Below are 21250 nucleotides of genomic sequence, written 5' to 3' on the forward strand. Positions count from 1 at the left end.
CTTAATCAAAATTATCGCCAGGAAATCTCTCATTTAAATGATCAGAGTCAGTGACAGTAAATAAAGAGGATTAGACAGAGTACTTTAGCTTCAAACGCTTTATTTCTTTATAAAATGACATTCACACATTGAGTCCCTTTAGCCGTACATCATTACATAGCCATCCGCCACTCTCGTGGTCGAGGGCCTGTTACAGATTGCTATTCATCAGAACTTTATTAAACTTAACAAAAAGAATAAAGTTATCAGGATTTAAATTATCATAGTTCTGACTTATATGAATTAACAGCAGAATAAAACCAATATCGTATCACAGAGATGATCAAAAAAAGAGAAGAAAAACAGAAGAAATCAGAAGTCAAAGGTCAGCATGAAGGCTTCAGTCAGTCCTATAAAGAGCATGAGGAGGAAGCTTAAAAAAATAGCTTTTTTTTTTAGGTTTTTAGGTTAGCCTGCGTCCGTCTTTGTGGCTTGCCAGAATCGTATCTAACCCAGCTCCCTGCTCCTAGAGGCTGACCACTTCCTGTTTATTCAGAGTTCACTATAATAAGTCAAACTGTCTGTCTCTGTGGAGCAGCCAGCCTCAACTAGAACGACTCAATCCAGATCAGCTTTTTAAGGTACCATCAAAGTTCAAAGTTCAGACAAGGCAGAAAATAGTAATCAGGCAATAAAAATGAAACTAAAACAACCAACCTCATTAAACCACCATCCAAACACGTCTCAAACCTCATCTACATCTCAGGTTCTCCTGTTTTCAGTCCCGAACAGTCATAGTCCCACTCTGATGACTCTCTAGGGTTAAATACAATCATTAAATCACTCACCGAGCCCTTTCTCTAGACCAGACTATCACTGAGACCACTAGCTTCTGGAACAGTCTCTTGTTCACCTACAAGCTCTCCATCTGTACAAATAAACGACTCCATCAGCCAGTTTTACTGTGTCTTATCTCAATGCAAAGTCAGATCGATTTTAAAGAAGAAACCTTTCTATTCCATGACTTTAGTATTCATGCTCTATGCTGGTCCTTAAACCTCAATCATATCCTGATCCAGCTGTCGTAGACTTTCAGGACTCTTCAGCTCTGATAAGCGATGCTTTTATCCCGTGAAGAATAACATAGTGAACGACAATCAAGGCCACATCTGGGATGCCTCACAAGCTTCCAATAGGAAGTCTAGCATGTCTGCTTTAACTTCGTCTTCTATGATTAGTTCCATCACTTCAGTGACATTGACCAATCAGAGCATTCTACATGTGCAAAAGTCACAGATGTAAACAAATCAAATGTTGGCAGTAAAGGAGAGTGATAAAGGCGGTGCTGTGAGGAAAAGTTTGTCAATATCAGACAACATCTCTGACTTTGTGACATGTCATCAACAGACAGCCATGACAAAGAAAACGAGAAATGTAGGCGAGAAATGGAAGACAAATGGGAGCCTAGCGATTATGACTACAGAGGCTGATGTTCTAGACAAGAGTGGCACCAGCCTGTGGCTCCCTTGGTCCAAGGTCATTCCCCTATTTATCTAACCATTGTCTTTCTACCACCAAGTCTGCAGTGAAGAAGGCAGACTTTTGTTAATATAAACTATCTTTTACTTAGTTTGTATATTGTTGAAAATGATCTAAATAAACAGGGAAAAGTAGGTCAGAACTTTTAATCAAACTCTTTAATTGAGTCATTGACAGGAAGAAAAGAAATCAGTTGTTTTTGAGAGAGTAGTCAGCTGTTATCAAGCGAGTAGTTGGCTGTTACTGAGTAATTGGCTGTTATTGAGTAGTTGCCTGCTATTGAGTAGTAAGCAGTTATCAAGTGAGTAGTCAGCTGTTTTTAAGTGAGTAGTCGGCTGTTTTTAAGTGAATATCAGCTGCTATCAAGTGAGTAGTTGGCTGTTATTGAGTAGCCGGCTGTTTTTAAGTGTGTAATCAGCTGTTAGCAAGTGAGTAGTTGGCTGTTTTAAGTGAGTAGTCAACTGTTATCAAGCAAGTAGTTGGCTGTTATTGAGTAGTTGGCTGGTTTTGAGTAGCTGGCTGTTTTTAAGTGAGAAGTCAGTTGTTATCAAGTGAGTTGTCGGCTGTTTGAGTGAGTACTACTTTCAGCCTGATTGTGTGCCATTTGTCGTCCAGTGTACAGGGGGACACAATGGCCAGCAAGCTAGTCCTGACTGGCCTGATATATTTATGAGATTTTTGATATTTTGGTCACATGACTGTTGTAAACTGTAAGACATGCTTTTTTGATGTTCCTTCCCTATAATAAGGTAATTAAAGTAGCAAGAAAAAATGCCTACCTGTAGACCTCCAGCTAAATATACTTTCTGCTGCTAGTTGTGCTGCTAGCTGGTGATTCTGTTTCTGTCTTAGAGATGGTATGGGTGAAGTTGGAGCTGTATGAAGCATAAAAACAACAACACATGTGTCTTCAACCTCCGTCTATGAGACATTTTCAAAGGAAACATGACTGACATTTGTCACAGTCTGTCCCAACTTCACTGGGACAACATAAGCACATAAATTGTTCGCTATGGTCGGGTGTCATAAATGATTCTGTCTCAGTGTGAACTAACAAACTGCACAGTTTACGCAGCCTCAATCTCTTGACATCTTTGACGAAATTTCAGTGTAACCTACCTTAGAACCTCAGTAATCAGTCTGATTACTCTCCGATTGTAAAGTGAAACTGAGTGAAAGTAGTAAGAAAAACCCTTGTTCCACTAATGAATAAAACCATGATACTACGATAAAGGACCAAACCAAACTGTAAATGCTAAGGTATGAACCACCAAACCTCTTCATACATTCAATACTTCCCAGTGCAGGTTAAGAAAAGCACTAAAGAAAGCTGGACCTTGTCAAAGCAAGCAGGAAGTAGATGTACACGTGATCGATCTATTTCTGTCTGCAGCCGCTGTGGTTTTTCAAAGTTTGTCAGATTTAACCAACCAGGATCAAACACCTTTGGTTCATTATTCACATTTCAGAGCTGAGCTCATCTACAGGACAGCAGTGATTTCAGAGAAAACGCCATGAAACAGGAAGTGTACTTTAAATATAATATAGTGAGAAATATCAGGATGAAGAGAAACATTTAGAAGCAGAAAATAGATGTGTCTGCTGTTTCAGCCATCGCCTTCAATCCTATCTGTTATGATGGAGTTTTAAACAAATGTAAGGTTTAATGATGGCTTAATGGGTTAATAATGAACCTTCAGAGCAGGAGGATTATCTTCTAAGGTTATCACAATGTGTGATTCTTAAAAAAGAGTTGAATTCCACACAGTTCACATAGCATAATGTTAGGACATGATGTAAAGGCTAGGAACGTTTTTTTTTAAATGAGAGAAAATCAAGGCTGCAAAAAAGAACGCAAAGAGAAAAAAATGACAGCGCTACAGAAAAACTTCTATGTAAGGCGGCTGATATGTTGATACAAGGCAGATAAAGTTAATGATCAAAGATTGTACTGGTTTGTTAACATCTCTGTACCTCAAGTCTCACTTTGTCACTGTTTTATTTGGAAAACTCTGGAATTGGACTTAAAATTTGATTCTGAAGAATGGTATTCAAAATTTAGGAACTTTTAAGGCGATTCAAATCAGGGACCCAGCCTGGATCTGAGCACAACTGACTCAGAAGTCTAGTTCATTTGAACACAAGCGTAATGGACTCAGGAACCATGTTCAAGTCTCCTTTGAGAGGTGGTCTTGGGCACGGTCTGCAGGATATTTAAATCTAACTGTGCACGTGTACAGAGAGAAGAGCTGTAGAGGCAGTTCTTAATGTATGGTTCAAGGATTGAGGGTGCTTTCACATCAGAGATACAGGCTCAGATCTGAGTACAGTTGATCCCTAAGGTCCAGTTCATTTGGTCAGTTTGAACACAAGCATACCATGCTTGGGCACGGTGCCTAAGTCCACTTGAAGAAGTGGTCTAAGGAACAACTCAAGTGGACTTGAGTACAGTCTGCAGGAGATGTGAACACAAACAAGTTTGAGTACCAGGCACTCAATAGCTGTAGAATTAATTCTAGGGGCTGCATAGGGTAGTCAGCAGGCAAACAAGTCAAATAGTTGGCAAGGAACCCCCTATGTCCTTGCCCCGAAAAGTCACCCACTATGGCCGACTATTCGGAACAAAACCAAAACTGAGGGTAAAAGCCCCAAACCTACCGGTCTTCACCAACATTCCATCCATTACCTTTATTGATATCATGCTTTTTAAGCCTTAAAAACATTCCTTTCTTTGCCTTTGAAGATGATGTCTTCCTTTGAAGCTTGCAAACATTCCATCCTTGCCATCTGCATGCAGGCCAGTTTTGGCCCAGTTTCAGTCTAACCTTATGGTTCTCAACTGGTGGGTTGTTGTACCAAGAGTGGGCAACTATGGCCTACTATGTCACTAAAATGGAGGGAAAAGCCCCCAACATTCCCAGCTTTACAAACATTCAGTCTTTGATGATGTGATCCTTTAATAGGCTTAAGAAGGATGATGTCACCAAAGCTTATAAAAGGCTGAATTAAAACAGTTCTGTAACTTCTGATTGAAAGACTCATTGACAGTTATCACAAACACTTGCTTGCAGTCTTTGCTGCCAAGGGTGGAAGAGCCAGTTATTATGTTTGGGGCAATGACGGTTTCACATAGGGCCAGTCTGCATGGAGTTGCAAAAACTCCACATATAAGCCAAGTGAGCTAGCCACTCTGCCATATTTGCAATGGCATGTTGACAATTATCGTGCTTAATCTGCAATAAGTCAGGGAGCGATGATGCTCAGGGATGGTACAAAACAAACATGCCTAAATAAAACTAAATAAATTTCAAGTAAGGCTGCAGCAACCAAAGCTCAAATGTACACTAAAGAAAACATTCTGATTCTGATATAAGGACCCATACTGAGTTCTTTTAGTTGATAAATATCATTTTTTAAATAACAAATAGGACTGATGGCCAAACCAGCGTACACATGATTTAATAAACAGATAAATATACTCTAAATGTCAGCAGATAGTCTATATATTCGTTATATTATTAAATATTCAGTTTAAACCCTAACAAACAACTATAAAACTGTATACTAAGTACCATGTGTTTATCACAGTCTGATAAGGATTCATCCGCTGCTGAAAGTAGTCCCCAACATATGCACGTTTCCAAAATGTAATATTTCATTTGAGTTTTTTTTTTCTTTTTAGTATTTTTGACCTCAGTGAGGACCAGTCAGCTCAGAGATGGATCCACATGAATGTTTCTGTCTCATCATTTAACTCGCTGGAAACAGAAATAAATAAAGAATAAAATCAGACCGATTCACCCAATCACAGCGCAGATCTCAGTCCGAGTTCAGACCGCTACAACCTCAATAATCTGATCTGACAGTCTGATCAGAAAACGCCAGACTCGCCCTTTAAAGACAGATCACACATGCTCAGACTGCACACACTCAGATCACACATTCAGACTGCACACGCTCAGATCACACAAACAAATGGGGCTCGTCTTTTCAAGTTCCTCCTCTTCGCCGAGTCTCCTCCCCTTCAGTCCTCAGAGACGCCGTCACAGAACCAGCGCTGTGAATCCAGATCAAGCCCTGTGGCCTCTCTCCGATGGCCCCGCACCCTTTCCTCTGATCCCGCCCCCTCAGTGTCCATAGTCCAACAAAAACCTGCCGCTGCTCGGAGCTACGCCAAACCCATCTCTTCCAGCACGCTGCGGGGAGACTCGTCCTCCTGGAACACAAGAAAACAGAGTCAGGTCGGACTGGAGGACTCCGGTTTAAAGGGGCGCAAAAGGTTTGGAGTAGGACTCTGGTCTCCAACCCAAGGTCCAGATTCCCAACCTGGGGTCCAGTGCCCCCAAAATCCTTTTAGAATTGAACCTTCTTAGAGCCCACATGCACATATGAGGACTTTACAATTTAGTTTTCCTAAAACAGAGTAATTTCTGCTGTTACGATTTTACAGATAATTGTCCAGAATTCCCACTGAAGTTTTAGTAAATTGCTTGGAACGTTGGGAAAATTTGGATCAGGGGTTGCCCTTTAAAATAATTCAAAATAATTTTTATGGGAATTTTGAGGAATTTTTTTGGATGTTTGGTGGAATTTCCCATCACATTAATAGAATTTGGGGGAATTTAATAAGAAAAGTAATGGGGTTTTTGCTCTGAAAATTTGGGGAATTTTCTTGGAAATCTTCAAATATTTTCATGAAACTTTTGAGGATGTTTGTATTTTTTTTAAAGTTTCATTGGCATTTTGGGGGGAAATGTGCTGTGAATTTTTACAAGTATGTTCAATAAATTTCAGGCAATGTATTGGGAAATGTTTGGGAATTTTATTTGATGTTTTGTGGGAAATTTGTGTAAGTAACTTCATGTAAATTTTGAACATTTGTCTGGAAGATTTAGGACATTTCATTTGAAACTTTGAAGAATTTGTTTGAACGTTTCGGGGAATTTTCAGGAAATTTTAGGATATGTTATTGTAATTTTGGGGGAATTTCATGATAATATTTAGGGGAATTTTGCCTTGAAAATTTGGGAAATTTGGTTTGGAAAATTTTGAGCATGTGACTGTCTTTCATGGAAATTTACATGAGAATTTTTAGGAATTTGTTTCATGTTTTTCAGGAATTTCCAATAAAAAACTGAAAATTAATTTGGACATTTTAGGATATTTGATTTCAAATTTGGCTTGGATTTACTTTAAAAATATTATTATAAAGAAATTATAAAAATTAAAAGTTTTTTCACGTAAATTAGGGGAATGTCATTTTTCAGAATTTGGTAAGAAGATTTAGGGAGGTTTGCTTTGAAATTTCCGGGAAATGTTCAGGAATTCAAATGAATTTTTTGGGTTGATTTTGATTGGAATGTCAGGCTATACAATAAAGTTTCACTGAAGGGGAATGGGAAGAACTTGAAGAAATTTAGGGGTACTTGTAAGAATTTTCACAGACATTTTTGGTCTGAACTACTTCCTGTTCAAAGACAAGGCTGAGCTTTTAAACTGATCAAATCCTACTGATCCCAAAGAAGATGAAGAAACTTAAAATACATTAGAAACTAAAGCTCAGGTCTCTGGAGGATAACATATCAGAGACACAGGACACAAACTCAGCACTGTCACAGCGTGGATTTGAAAACAGACATTGTTTTTTGAATATCCAGTCTTTGTGAGTCTTTAGATCACTGTTTCATGTTTAGTCCCTTTATTTAAAGTGATTCCTGGCACTAAAAGTTCTAAGGTTCAGGGTTTACCTCCTGCAGCAGGTCAGCTTGTTCAATGGCTTTAAGGACGCTCTTCTTGGACGTGTCCTGGATCTCTCCTCCCATCAGGAACTCATCCAGAATGAAGTAGGCCTTTTCAAAGTTAAAGATGATGTCCAGCTCACACACCTGCACACAGGTACGCTCAGGTAAACCTTTTTATTCATGATCAAGAGATTGTATAACTTTCAGGTTTAAACTCACGCTGCCAAAGTATTTATCCAGAAGCTCCACGAAGCGATGGATCACCTCCAGAGTGATCAGCTCGTTGTCCTGCTCCTCGATTGCACAACAGAAATACAGACTGGCGTACCTGGAAAATATACACAACAAAACACATATTAATATAATTATTGACATTTAACCCTATGATTGGTATCAACTGATTGTTATTGTTATTGTTATTGCCTGATATCGCTCATTAATGGCATAATCACCAGCCAATCTTACTCATCGATGATCAGTATTGGCATCTGCTAGTGTTGTACTCAAGACCACACTATCCGAGACCAAGACCATAAAAATCAGTTTTAAAAAAGCATGCCAAGGTTGAACGGTTAAAGAGTGTTCTCTTTTTAATTTTAGTTTTCTTTTTAATAAATCTGGCAGATATAAACAAGGTGTCTGCCAAAGCACAACATGTAAAATCTCAAACCTTATTTTTTTTTCAACTTACTTCTTGTAAAAATTAAATCTTTGTATGTATTTAAAAGCCACTGAATTATCTGAAAAATCTGAAAATTGAGATGTTTTTCTAGATTTGTAAGGGGAATGAGGCCTAAAGTAAGTGTTTAAAGGTATTTCTGACTAGAAATAAGATGAACTGATGTCTGAGTTTATGCAGGTGTCTGACACATAAGGCACTCAAAAAGATTTCCAAGAAGTCAGAACAACCAATGAGCTGACAGCAGCTGTTTTAAGTTAAATTGCAACATTAAATAATCAGGAACAGTTCAGATGAAAATAATATCATATGCCCAGCCTAGGAAAAAAAACAGTAAAAAACACTCAGATATCCAAGCTCACCATCATCAGCAAACAAACAGAGGTATGGTTGCTAAAGACCACCAAACATGTCCTCAAAAGTCCCATTTCTTTTAATGGGAAATGAAGATTTGAAGAAGAGCTTGGTTGTATTTAAGAAACACAAGAGACTGTAGCATATTGTGACCAAAACGTGCACGGTGTGGTCTCATTATGATGAGGGATGGGGATTGTTAATTTTTACTTAAACTGATACTGTTATCAATACTCCTTATTGATCCGAGTCATTATTGATACCACTAACGATACTTTTCTATAGAATGGGGTAAAGACAAAATGTGGATAAATAATTACAATGGAAGTAATAAGAACTGAGTTGTGTTTGAGCTAGAATGTCATTATTCAGTCTGTAACATCTATTCTGTATCCCTCAATATCAAATTCATACTATATCATATTCAAAGCTGCATTTATTGATGTGTCCTGTAAAAACTAAATTTTCCTATCTTTTATGAGACATTTGAACATATCATATTATATAAGATACAGTCGTCTAATTTACTGAGGTTACCTGAAGGCACCATATTTTTTGTCTTTCAGTTCGTAAAGTTCGCTAGATTAACTTCAATTCTGTCGATTCTGGCACTGATTTCTACACCGGGTTAATATTCTTAACAAACAGGACTTGTTGTAAAGTTTGGGAGCACTTTTTAGTTTTTATCTGCGCACATGAAGAATACAACTGTCTCGGGCTCTCCTAGCTCACAGTCTCGTCCTCTGTCGCCTTCCACCTTTCACTCCTGCTTGTGTGCGGGGGGGTGTCCCTCAGTCATTGAGGGAAGGCTGCAGTCATCATGGGAATGGGGGGTGAAATTAAACATGAATTGAAGCCATTTGTTGTTTTAGCAAGTGCTTCTCATTATTATCACATTACTGAAGTCAAAGAATAGCAGATCAGTGCTGGTCTCGACCGGTCTTGATGCAAAATCCCGAGTCTGGCCAGTCCAAGACCGAGACAAGACTGAGTAAAAATGCTCTCGAGTCCAAGACAAGACCAAGACCTTCACAATGTGGTCTCGAGACCAAGACTAATCTCGAGTACTAAAACACTAGCATCGTCTGATCTCAACTATCGCCGATCTTACCAATCAACAGTTGTATCAACTGATCCCATTGTTGATAATCGTATCAGCTGTTCTCAGCATCAATGATCCTATTGATTGATTTCACCTATCAACACTTGCATCAACTCTTAAATTGACTCATCTCACACACAGACGGTGAAACTGACTGACCTTGCCTATTGAAGATTGTATTGGCTGATTTCAGGCATTGATGGTCATTATCGGCAGATCACATCAATTGACGATCAAGTCGGCTTTAACCTATCAACGATACTAGTGGATGATCACACCTATCGACCTGTATCAGCTTATATAACCCATTAATGACTGTATAGTTCACCTGTCATTAAATTAATCAGTTGATCTCACCCATTGACAGATGTATCAACTGAATTAAACCTATCAACGATTTTATCAACTAAACCCACCATTTGTTGAAGCAACCATCTGATCTCACCCATTACCATCGTATCAAATGATCTTGCACATTTAAGATCACTTTGGCTGATCTCAACCATCGGCAAACATATCGCCTGATCCCCGTCATCTACGACTGTATCAACTGATCTTACTTATCTGCAATCGTATTGACTGATCTTAATCTTCATCTATGATCGTATCAACTGATCCCTCTCATCTACGACTGTAATGACTGATCTCACTCATCTATGATCATATTGACTGAACCCACTAGCTACAATTGTATCTTTAATTGCTCCCTCCCATCAACGATTGTTTCAACTGATCTCAGCAACTGACGATTGTTTTGACTGATTTCTCCCTCCCTCGCATCAGCTGATTTCAAGCATTGACAATCATACTGACTGATCTCCCTAAGAACAATTAAATCGACAGATCTCCTGCTCTGACAATCGCATTAACTGATCTCAACCATTGAAGATCGTACCAGCTGATCTCCCCAACAATGATCATACTGACTGATCTCCCATTTATTGATCATATTGGCACCCAATCCCTCATTGATAATCATACCATTGTTGGTTGATCTCACTCACTGGTGACCATAAAGTTCGACTGAACCCATCAACGATTCAGGGATTATTCCTGCATATTAAATCACGAGGTGGCCGCCTCCAGCAAATTTCGTGCCACCTTCAGCTTTCAAAGCTATGACGTCATGAGAACTGCACTGGATGTCAAGTGGATGTCATTTTGAACTGAAATTGCAGTATTACACCGATGTGGTGGCGCTATATCTGCAGCAGTGCTGATTAATTACTGTGCATGTCCCAGCAGGTTTACGCGCTTATTTATCTAATTCAATGAAAACATGAGCTCAGTGATGAACAGCAGAACTCCCGTTACAATGCAGAGATCCCTCAGCTCATCTCCTCTGCAGGAAATCCCTCAGTGATCACCACCCACTCACAGACAGAGGCTGCTTCTCTGTGGCTGCTGTTTGTCCACCTCTGCATCCTGCAGTAATGAGCCCCGAGAGTGAGAGAGTGGCTGGATCAATGAGGGAGGAAAGCTGGGTTTCTCCCTTTACGCCTACAAGAAAACCTCACTCTTCTCAGCACCCACGCACACGGACACAGAGGAAGTTTAACTGTGTGTTAGAGGAGAGCTGAGGTAAGAGGCAGAAACACTGCAGAGGAAATCTGCTGCTGTAATACAGTCATATATGTAAGCTTTCACTGCTGCAAAGAAATCAGCTCTTTACAAAACAATGATTGTGTTTACATAGACTTAAGTAACCAGATTTTGATCCAGTTTTTAGTATCCTTTTTACATGTCATGGAGTAGGGCTATTTCCATTTCAGATTCAAAGATGAGCCCTTATTCTGATTGTGCTACCATTACCTACACTGCAGATCCCAGCTGTCACTGGACGGGATGACTGGAATGATCACCAGCCAAAAACAGACTGACAAATTGAGACAAACAAGCAGCCACACTCACACCTACGGGCAATTTAGAGTTCCTAGACACCAAATATTGAGCATTTTTCTACTAAAAAGATCAAAAATAGCAGAGAAACTCCTGCTTATCTTGTAAACCCTTAGAGGGTGTTTTGACTGTCTTAAGGCTAACGGCATATGTGTTTTATTTTTCAGTATAATTTTCAAATTTTAATATCAGACCCTGTAACAAGTCAATAACATTCTACGTATTCTTTTAGTACCCACTGAGGCTGTTAGTGACCAAAGTGTCCCATTAAAACCACAATTTTTGATCCTCCAGCCATCACAGTTAAAAAAAATACATTTATGATATTAGGCTTTCATTCTGGAGTCATTGCTTCAAATTTACAGTTTTTCCTGTTTGTCACCAAATGTCGGCCATTTTACCATATTTGGCATGAGAGAAAACTACTTGCATTGTGCTGGTTTTCTAGAGGGGGCACTATTGTGACAATTTATTAAAATCTTAAAACCTAAAACAATAAAAATGCATACAGGGTTTTTCCTGGCTCACATTGAGGCAGTGGTGGTACCATTCTGATCATGCGTACCCCGACCTTTTTAAGGGGGTAGGGGGCATGCTCCCTTGGGAGAAAATTTTGTACATTTTAAAGGTAATTACATTAGTACATTACATTCATAAGTTTGTGCTTTAATTTTGAACGGTTTCCTAGTCTGACCTGATAAAGGTTTTAATGATACAAGTGTTGCGCCTAAAAAGCTGTTATTAACATCCAAAAGCTTTTAAAGTCTTTCTTCAATGAATGTTTAATTTTATGTCCACAATAACTGACATAATCATCTCTGATTTTAACTGAAACTAATTTCCACCAGAAAGTTGTCTGTCACACCCTTTATTTCATTTCACCCTTATTCCTTTAATGATGCTGGTATTGTGTTTAAGTTTGTTATTATATTATTCATTAACTATCTATTATAATAAATTATCTATAATAATATGTAAATAATATAAGTAATATTTAATGTGATTTTCTGGCTTAAGTTCAGAGGATCAACATTTTGTTTATCTCTCGCTGCTTATATTTTTGATAGATAAAACCAGTGGAACTGAGAAGTTTACTGCAGCTTCTGCCTGGAGGAAACATAAAATATCTAACAAAAACATACAATCAGTGACCGGTCAGTTCAGCTGTTGCTTCACATCATTTCCCTGACCTCTTCTCTCGTTCTCTCTGCCTTATTAGACAGGTTCATGCGTGCACAGGTTTTGATCATGTTTTAAACCTACTAACTGTCAATACTAATCCATATTTCCTGTTCAGTGATACGTCTGATTGACGCTCAGTCTTAATAATGACACACGGTGGCTTAATCATTTAAATTAAAGGACATTACTGATGTATAAACGCAGGCTAACCAGCCCGCGCACACGTGGCAGACAGAAACAGTGGGAGTGCATGCATGTAAGGACAGTGCGCTGTCATACGCCTATTCTACAGCATTAAGTGGAGTGAGAAATGTAGAGATGACAAAGCCCTGTATTTATCCTTAAAGCTAAAAGTCTCCTCTATTTTGTGTGTCTTTAGCTCACACACACTGAGCGCGGTGTGTCTGGCGCAGCGTTCATCCACGCTGTGTTGATCCAAAGACAATCTAGGAAATTTAGGAAACTCATGGTTCTTTTCTTCTTCTTTGGCAGTTTTGGCAGCAACTCCTGGGCCAAGTGGCGCCCAACTGGCGTAATACCATAATTTCAGATAAAAATATCATTCACCTGCTGTAATGCTTGTCAGAAAATACAGTTTTTCATGACATCCGATCTTTGACACCTGGAGGTGGCACATAATTTGCTGGAGGCAACCGCCTCTTAATCTAATATGCATGAAAAACCCTGGCATATAAAATAAAATTTGTTGCTCATTATTTACATATTGAAGGCTGTGGTAACCCCTTTTAAGGAGGTCAGATTTTCATGTTATTTAAGGAATATTTCATTTTTTGTGTTTTCATGTTTCAAACATCAGAGATTTTACATTTAAACTGGGTTTAATTCCTCAAAAGTAATTACAATTTGATATTTCTAATCAAGTTTGATTTTGGTTTTAAAAATTAATGCAAAAAAAAAGTACAAAAATTAATATATATTATTTTTATTGGTTTTTATGCCTACTGACACTTTTAGGTTGGTTATTTTACAGCATCTGAGGGTTTAACAACACATGTGCCAAATGATCAGGTCTCCATTATTTCAGTGAGCTGTGGGATCAAGAGGGAGCCTCTGAGATTAAAGTCACAATTTTGAGATTAAAGTCAGAGGTCTGGGATTAAAGTCAGGATTATAAGATTTAAGTCAGAATTCTGAGATCAAAGTCAGAGTTTGCTTGACTTCAGTGTAATTCAATGTAATTTCTTCTTCCTAAACAAAGAGATCCTAAATTACACAATATTTCATTATACCTTAAAATGAGTCAGACTTGGGTTTTTTTATAAAAAATGACCCTAGACATAAACATAGCCTCTGCAGCCCTGGGCTCCTGTCCACATGGAGGCATAAAGATGGAGCTCATGAGCTCACTGTCTGATTAGCTGTTCCGTGGTTAACGTGCTCTCCATTATACCAGTGATAAGAGGCTTCATGAATGGCGTAGCGCCGTAGGTTTTGTGCAGTAATGATCATCAGAACTTATAGTGTATTTTTACCGTTTGTAGACGATCTTGAGGTCCCTCCACTCCAGGAAGCTGCACATCTTTGGTTTCCGAGCGAGCACAATCTGCATCAGCTCGCGGACCATCTTCTTTTTGTCGCGCTCAGCGGTCGCCGTGTACCATTTCTGCAGCCGCAGCTTCCCCTGCCGGCTGAACAACAGCATGAAACGCATCTGCAGAAACACAGGGAAAGCATCAGAACTGCATTCATTCCTTAATTTTCAGCATTTTACACATTTAATTTTCACTCCTACAAAAAAAAATGTAGATAAATACAAAGAGCATAGCAGAGAATATCACACCAAACTCCTTTAAACCTTCCTGTACCGGTTATTCAAAGTCTCTTCGCCATTATGAGCTGTGGTTTCAGTAAACATGTCGTCTTACACGCTGCGTGGTTAAACTCTGGTTGAACTCCTGCAGCCTGTTAAACCCTCGATCACTCCTCTCCTGTCTGAGAAGTGTTTGCTGTTTGACGAGCTGTTGCAATCAAAGTTTGATAAATGGAGTTTAGCCTCAAAAGAAGAAACAAACCCAGGAATTTTCAGATAACTTCATGAAAGCACAACTGTAAGAGTAAAACAGCAACAACCAGTCCAGTGGTTGTTGCAACATCAATTTAAAAAGTCTGTCTTAACTGCTTCAAGTTCATGAAAAGTTAGTTTGTTCTCATTCATTTCCTGTTATGACAAAAAAAACTTTAATATCTCAGGGTTTTGGCCTAAATTAAAATCTTACAGACATATTTTAAATATTTAGAACACATAACTAACAATGTTTACCTGATGTTGACTGTCCTTTGTTGGCAACTTTTGGAAAAGTTGGTGAAACTGATTTCCACCAACAAGAAAGCAGTGGCCATTACCTGAAGCTAGAGCGGCCTCTAGTGGCAGGAGGTTCATTACCGTTTAAAAGAGCACTATAGACCAGGATTTCAAGCCTGTGTTCGTAAAAATGATGGGTAATTCATTTAACTGACATGTAAATCCCGTGCCAGTTAATTTGATAAATGAATATACAGTCCCCTCATGTGTAGCATGTGTATGACAACGAGGGGGAAAAGCTGTTAAAGAAGCAGCACTAACCTCTTAGCTGGTGGCTTACTGGCCCCCATTCATTCTTATCAGCATGTACAGATACTAAGCCACGGTAAGAGAGCAACAGATAAGATGTATGGGCTGTTGTTCGGATTGTCTAAACTGTTACGCTACTTTTACCAACCGCCATCACTGGTAGGGTGAGCAAATTCACTCCATATAGTACTAAAGCATGTTTGGCGGGTGGTCAATTTCCCATCTCGGTGTTAATTCTGCTGTGCGTCTTTTTCCACTCAAACGTTTTTGTCGTACGACTGCATAAACCAAACCGTGACTGCTCGGAACAAATACAAATACCAAGAGAGACAAAGAAACATGCAGGATTAAATCCACCACAATGGCAAATTATTCATCAATGTTGTCTTTACCGATCAGATTTCTATGTGCAGTTTGGTGTGATAGTTTCTCCTCACATGCACCGACGTCTTCATCTGAAGCTTAACAATCAAAAAGGATTAACTAAACAACCATTCAAGATTAACTAGTCTACAGCTGTACCCACATACAAACACTATGAGACCATGACCACAGAGTAGGGAGGATCACAGCTCTAACACAACAACACCATCTCCAGCCGTGTTTACTTACATGTGAGTGTTAGCAGAGCCGCTCTGAGTGTGACAGAGACACAGTGTGGGAGGTTTAAATCCTGTTTGATTTACTGCAGCAGGATATAAATACTGTCCTATTTCAAACACTCAGACTGGTTCAGTGCAGGGAAAAGTTCATTGTTTTAGTGCTACAGCTGCTGCATCCAGGGAGAAATCCCACCGTCTGCATGGACAACAAACATCTCTGCTGCTGCTGACAGGGTTTTAGAGAGAAAAAGGCTGTGAATGTGGCACTAAATCATGGTTTTATTCTCATTAGACTGAGATGATTCAGTGTGCTGTTTTTTGGGTTTGAACCACCCTGTAGGTGTGCACAGGTATGGTTACTCATAATGAATCATTTCCCTGAGATGCAAGTTACGAGATGAAGGCTTCACAAAACTGGGATGATTTCTGTTATGACTTAATATAAATGCATAATGTTGTTGTTTTTTTTAGTAAACAACAAGCTGTTATTTAGCCAATACCAGTAGCAATACCAGTATCTATAAATGGAGTTCAAACCTAAACTTCAAAGTTCTTTTTCTTGTTGCCTAAAATTCATCCCACTAGCAGTGACGCTGATTTAGTGCTCTCTTTCTCTGTACAAGCCCAAATGCAACGTCTTTGCTCTCAACTTGGTCAGCACCAAAGTCTTAGGGGCAAAAATCAGAGATGAATGGTGTCAAAGTTAGCATGAGATTATCTAAAATGCATTCTTGGCCCATTTCCTTGCATACCAACATGCATTCATTGCAGAGCTAAAATATAGACCTGCACAAAATGAAAAAAAATCTCAAACTTTTCCATCTATTCCCTCTGTTCTCAGTATGTACTTTTTGTTTTGTCTGGCTTAATTTATTATGTTTTTGCAAGAGCATTTCTCCAAGTGCTGAAATTCAACACTGAGAAGATCACATGGAGAAAAAACACACACACGGCAACAGTGTGAAGCAGAAAAACTAATTAGGAAATAAACGTGACCAATGATCATAATGAACTTACTTTATTTTATTAAAAGAATTTGGGTAGATCACCATTAAGCACGAGTAAAGGGCCACTGAGAATGACCTTGGCAGCCTGGCCTAGCCCCAGAGCCTCCAATTGAACAGCCTGGATTTAGAGTTTTAAGAAATGAGAAAACATAAAGAAGACTTAAGCTGGCAAGATGGGTCTGTTGGTCCAGACTAAAACTCTACGAATCTCGTATAGACATGTACACCGCGTTCCACATTATTATGCAAACGACGTTTTTCTCTGATTTTCTAAATATAAATGCAAATGACAGTCATAATATTTTTCAAGTCATCAACAGTTACAGTATAATTCAAATGTTTTTGAACAAACTTCATAATGATAACTTTTTTTTTTTAAATAAAAACCTTAAAATGCACTTTTCCACATGTTCCACATTATTAAGCAGGCCACAGGTTTCAGCAATATGGGAAAGAAAAAGGATCTCTCTGCTGCTGAAAAGTGTCAAATAGTGTAATGCCTTGGACAAGGAATGAAAACATTTGATATTTCAGGAAAAATTAAGCATGATCATCGTACTGTGAAGAAATTTGTGGGTGATTCAGAGCACAGACGGGTTTGTGCAGATAAAGACATAATGAGGAAGGTTTCTGATGGACAAATACATCAGATTAAGAGAGCAGATGCTAAAATGCCATTACAAAGCAGCAAACAGGTATTTGAAGCTGCTGGTGCCTCTGGAGTCCCACCAACCTCAAGGTGTAGATCCTCCAGAGGCTTGCAGTCGTGCATAAACCTACTATTCAGCCACCCCTAACCAGTGCTCACAAGCAGAAATGGTTGCAGTGAGCCCAGAAATACATTAAGACTCATTTTCAAACAGTCTTGTTGACTGATGAATGCCGTGCAACCCTGGATGGTCCAGATGGAGGAGTAGTGGATGGTTGGTGGATGGCCACCATGTCCCAATGAGGCCGGGACGTCAACAAGGAGGGGGCGGAGTCATGAGGAATCATGAGGAGAGAGCTGATAGGCCCCTTTAGGGTCCCTGAAGGTGTGAAAATGACCTCGGCAAAGTATATAGTTTCTGACTGACCACTTTCTTCCATGGAAAAAAAAAAAAAAAGAGCAGTTCCTTCTGTAGCAAAATTTTCTTCGTGCATGACAATACACCATCTCATGCTGCAAAGAATACCTCTGTGTCATTGGCTGCTATGGGCATAAAAGGAGAGAAACTCATGGTGTGGCCCCTATCCTCTCCTGACCTCAACCCTATTGAGGACCTTTGGAGCATCTTCAAGCTAAAGATCTATGAGGGTGGGAGGCAGTTCACATCAAAACAGCAGCTCTGGGAGGATATTCTGACATCCTGCAAAGAAAATTCTAGTAGAAACTCTCCTAAAACTCACAAGTTCAATGGATGCAAGAATAGTGAAGTTGATATCAAAGAAGGGCTCCTACGTTAACATGGAACTTGTCCTGTTAAGATGTTTTTAATTGAAATAGATTTGATTTCAGTAAATATGACCCCCTGATGCTGCAATTTCTACAAGTGACCATTTTCAGTTCTTTACAACCTATAAAATGTTTTAAAAAGCTGTTGTACTTAATAATGTGGAACAGTGCATTTTGAGGTTTTTATTTTTTAAAAAATAATTTTTGTCATTATGAAGTTTGTTCAAAAACATTTGAATTATGCTCTAATGGCTGATGACTTGAAAAATATTCTGACTGTCATTTGCATTAATATTTAGGAAAATCAGAGAAAAATATCATTTGCATAATAATGTGGAACGCGGTGTAGAGTCATGTAGTATCACACCATGTAATATCAAGATATGTGGTACTGTGTCATGTCATGTTTAGGGGTAGGAGAAAAGAATCGATGCAGCATAGTATTGCGATATTTTGTCATCTCGTCCACCAAGTATCTTTTTTTTTTTTTTTTTTAAATGAATTGCTAACATGAACTGAAGTCTATGATAACAGAATAATAAAATCAACTATTTGGACAATTTTTTGTGAGGTGACCATCATAGAGCAGGAGAAAATTAGTACAACAAACATGGCAGCACGACGGGAAGGACATTAGGAATGCAATCACTTTTTAAACCTCTGTTTTTAAAGGTGCTATACAAATAAAGTTTATTATTATTATTATTAATTAAGCAGGGCATGAATGAGATGGACATGACACAAGGTTTGCAAGAAGTGCTACATGAAAATAAAATACTGTGGAAATTCAACAAACATGAGGGCAAGACTAAAGCTAAATCAGCTAACAGTTTAAAAAAATGGTATAGATCAGTATATGGTATCGCAATACTCAATGTGTTGCAAAATGTTTGAAACTGCAATAATATTGAATCGTGACCCAAGTATCGAGATAGTATCATATTGTGGGGCCACTAGTTATTCCACTAGTGTGTCATATCATGTCATGTCATATCATATGTCTCATCAGGTATTGTGTCATGCCATCTCGCAGCATGTCTTATTAATGTCGTATCGTGTCATGCCATGTCGCTGTGTGTTGTCACATCTCGTTCTGTCACATTGTGTCATGCCATATCGCATCGTCATGTTGTATTGTTCCATCATACTGTCTCATGTTATATGATGTCATGTAAAATCATGTAGTAGCGTGTCATATTTTATCATGCCATGTGGTATTTTCTCATGTCATATTTTGTGTACTGTGTTTTATTACTATAATGATTAAATCATGCAGGTGTGCTATATTTATGTTAGAATCAACTAATTCATCACTGTACTAGTGATTCCAGGTGTTCTATAACTGTTTAAGTGAATTGATCCAGGTGTTTCAAATGTATTTATTTTAATATTTATGTAATAATCAACTAATTCCTTTCTATTACAATTTATTGATCAAGGTGTTCGGTTATTGTAATGATTAATTAATCCAGGTGTTCTTTAGTTATGTAATAATTAACTGTTACTGTAATAATGACTTGATCCAGATGTTTCGTATTTCTGTATTAGCTACTTTATTACTGTAATAATGTACTCACCAGGTGTTCTGTTGATTTAATGATTAATTAATCCAGCAAGTATAAACACTTACAGTTTAAACAAGTACAGACAGCTAACAGTCTCCTCCCTTGTTGACACAGACTATCACCTGGGTTTAACCCTTTACCTGGGAGCAGGAAGTTTCTAGTCCAGGTGTAACTCTCAGCCTACCTGTCTGACTCTGGTAAGCATTAGCAGTTAGCTCCTGAATATCAAAAATATATCGATCATATTAGATCAGCAACCCCCTCAGAATAGTCCCCTTTTTCCTATTACTCGGTCTGTTAGCTAACATGCTAACGGGGTTGACGGAGGCCAGGTGAAGGTAGCGCAGGTGACTTCCTGAAACCATACACCTTGTTAGCATTAGCTTAGCTGCTAGCTGCTGTGTATTTAACCGGACGGAGAGGCGGATAGTCACTCACCATGATGACGGTTCCTTTGTTTGATTAACGCGACGGTCTAACCGGAGAGAACTTCCACACCTCCGCTCCTACTCAAACACCTACACCTACAGCTAACGGCTAACAGCTAACAGTCATGTCTGTGTCACTGAACTACACGGGACACTGCTGCATAGAGCTTCCGCCTTTGCTCACGGAGCATGCGCACAAGAGCAGAAGTGCCCTGAGTTTGGTATTTCAGGTTGCAGCAGAGCGAATAAAGGACAGTATACTTCCTTTCTTCACTTTAAATTTTACGATCTTTAAAAAACAAAAATATGTAATCCTTATGACTCGTGATAACAAAAATGTTCATAATTAGAATTTACCATTAATTACTTAAACACTTTGTCCAAATTTAAAGAAATGTAGAGAGGTTAATGTGGTTAATTCATTTCATGTACTCATTAATTTGGTGCATGTTTAAAGTTCCTACCCATGTTTGGTCGCTTTTCACACCTACTTGACGTGTCTTTTTGCTCCTCTTACCCATTTTCCCACTTACTGCCACTATGTTTTTTTTTTGTTTGTTTGTTTGTTTTTTTGCCACTTTTAGCTAATTTTAGCTCTTTTTCACCATTATTTGCCCCTTTTGCCACTTTTAATGCATTGATGCTGCTTTTCGCCAATTTTTTGCCCACTTGCACAGAAGACTCCTTTGTCAAAGTTTGCCCATGTAGAGAGAACCAAAGAAGGGATTTTGTCAAATTCTTTCCACTTAAAAGTAATTTTTTCAAATTTTGTCCATACCGGTGCATCCAAGGTGGCACTTTCACTTTGTTTTTTTAACTACTGGGGTACCAGGAGGGTATGGTTTGCTCCCTTGCCCCCCTTCTGAGTCAAACCAGTGCTGAAAGGGACAATAAAGCATGAGATTAATGAGATATTAAACACTAATGCAATAATAATGGACTGTTATTAGTTGTGATTGATCTGTTGGATCCTGAGAGCCTTAGAATATATAATAATCAGTATATTTATATTTATGTAGAACTATCGTTTATTGTGTGCTGCATGAAAAACTCTGACATGTTTGCTATCTAAAAATGGTATATAAAGAAATAAAAATCCTGAGGAAACCTCAGCAAACCTCAGCTTAATCTACTCTTTCTTATGAGCCAGGTTGCCTCTTTTTGAC

At 38.6% G+C, this 21250-nt stretch overlaps 1 protein-coding gene across 1 annotated transcript; it reads right to left on the reverse strand.

The window, feature by feature from the left end:
- Nucleotides 1–83: 83 nt before the first annotated feature.
- ap1s1 (adaptor related protein complex 1 subunit sigma 1) lies at nt 84–20249 on the reverse strand. Its single transcript, XM_041779419.1, has 5 exons — nt 20095–20249; nt 13969–14147; nt 7479–7587; nt 7266–7403; nt 84–5734 (listed from the first exon to the last, which is right to left on the reverse strand). The coding sequence occupies exons 1-5, from the start codon at nt 20095–20097 to the stop codon at nt 5687–5689; spliced, it is 477 nt and encodes a 158-aa protein (XP_041635353.1). The 5' UTR covers nt 20098–20249; the 3' UTR covers nt 84–5686.
- Between the last annotated feature and the right edge of the window lie 1001 nt (nt 20250–21250).

Source organism: Cheilinus undulatus, linkage group 22 (assembly GCF_018320785.1).
Source record: "Cheilinus undulatus linkage group 22, ASM1832078v1, whole genome shotgun sequence".
Classification (NCBI taxonomy): Eukaryota; Metazoa; Chordata; class Actinopteri; order Labriformes; family Labridae; genus Cheilinus; species Cheilinus undulatus.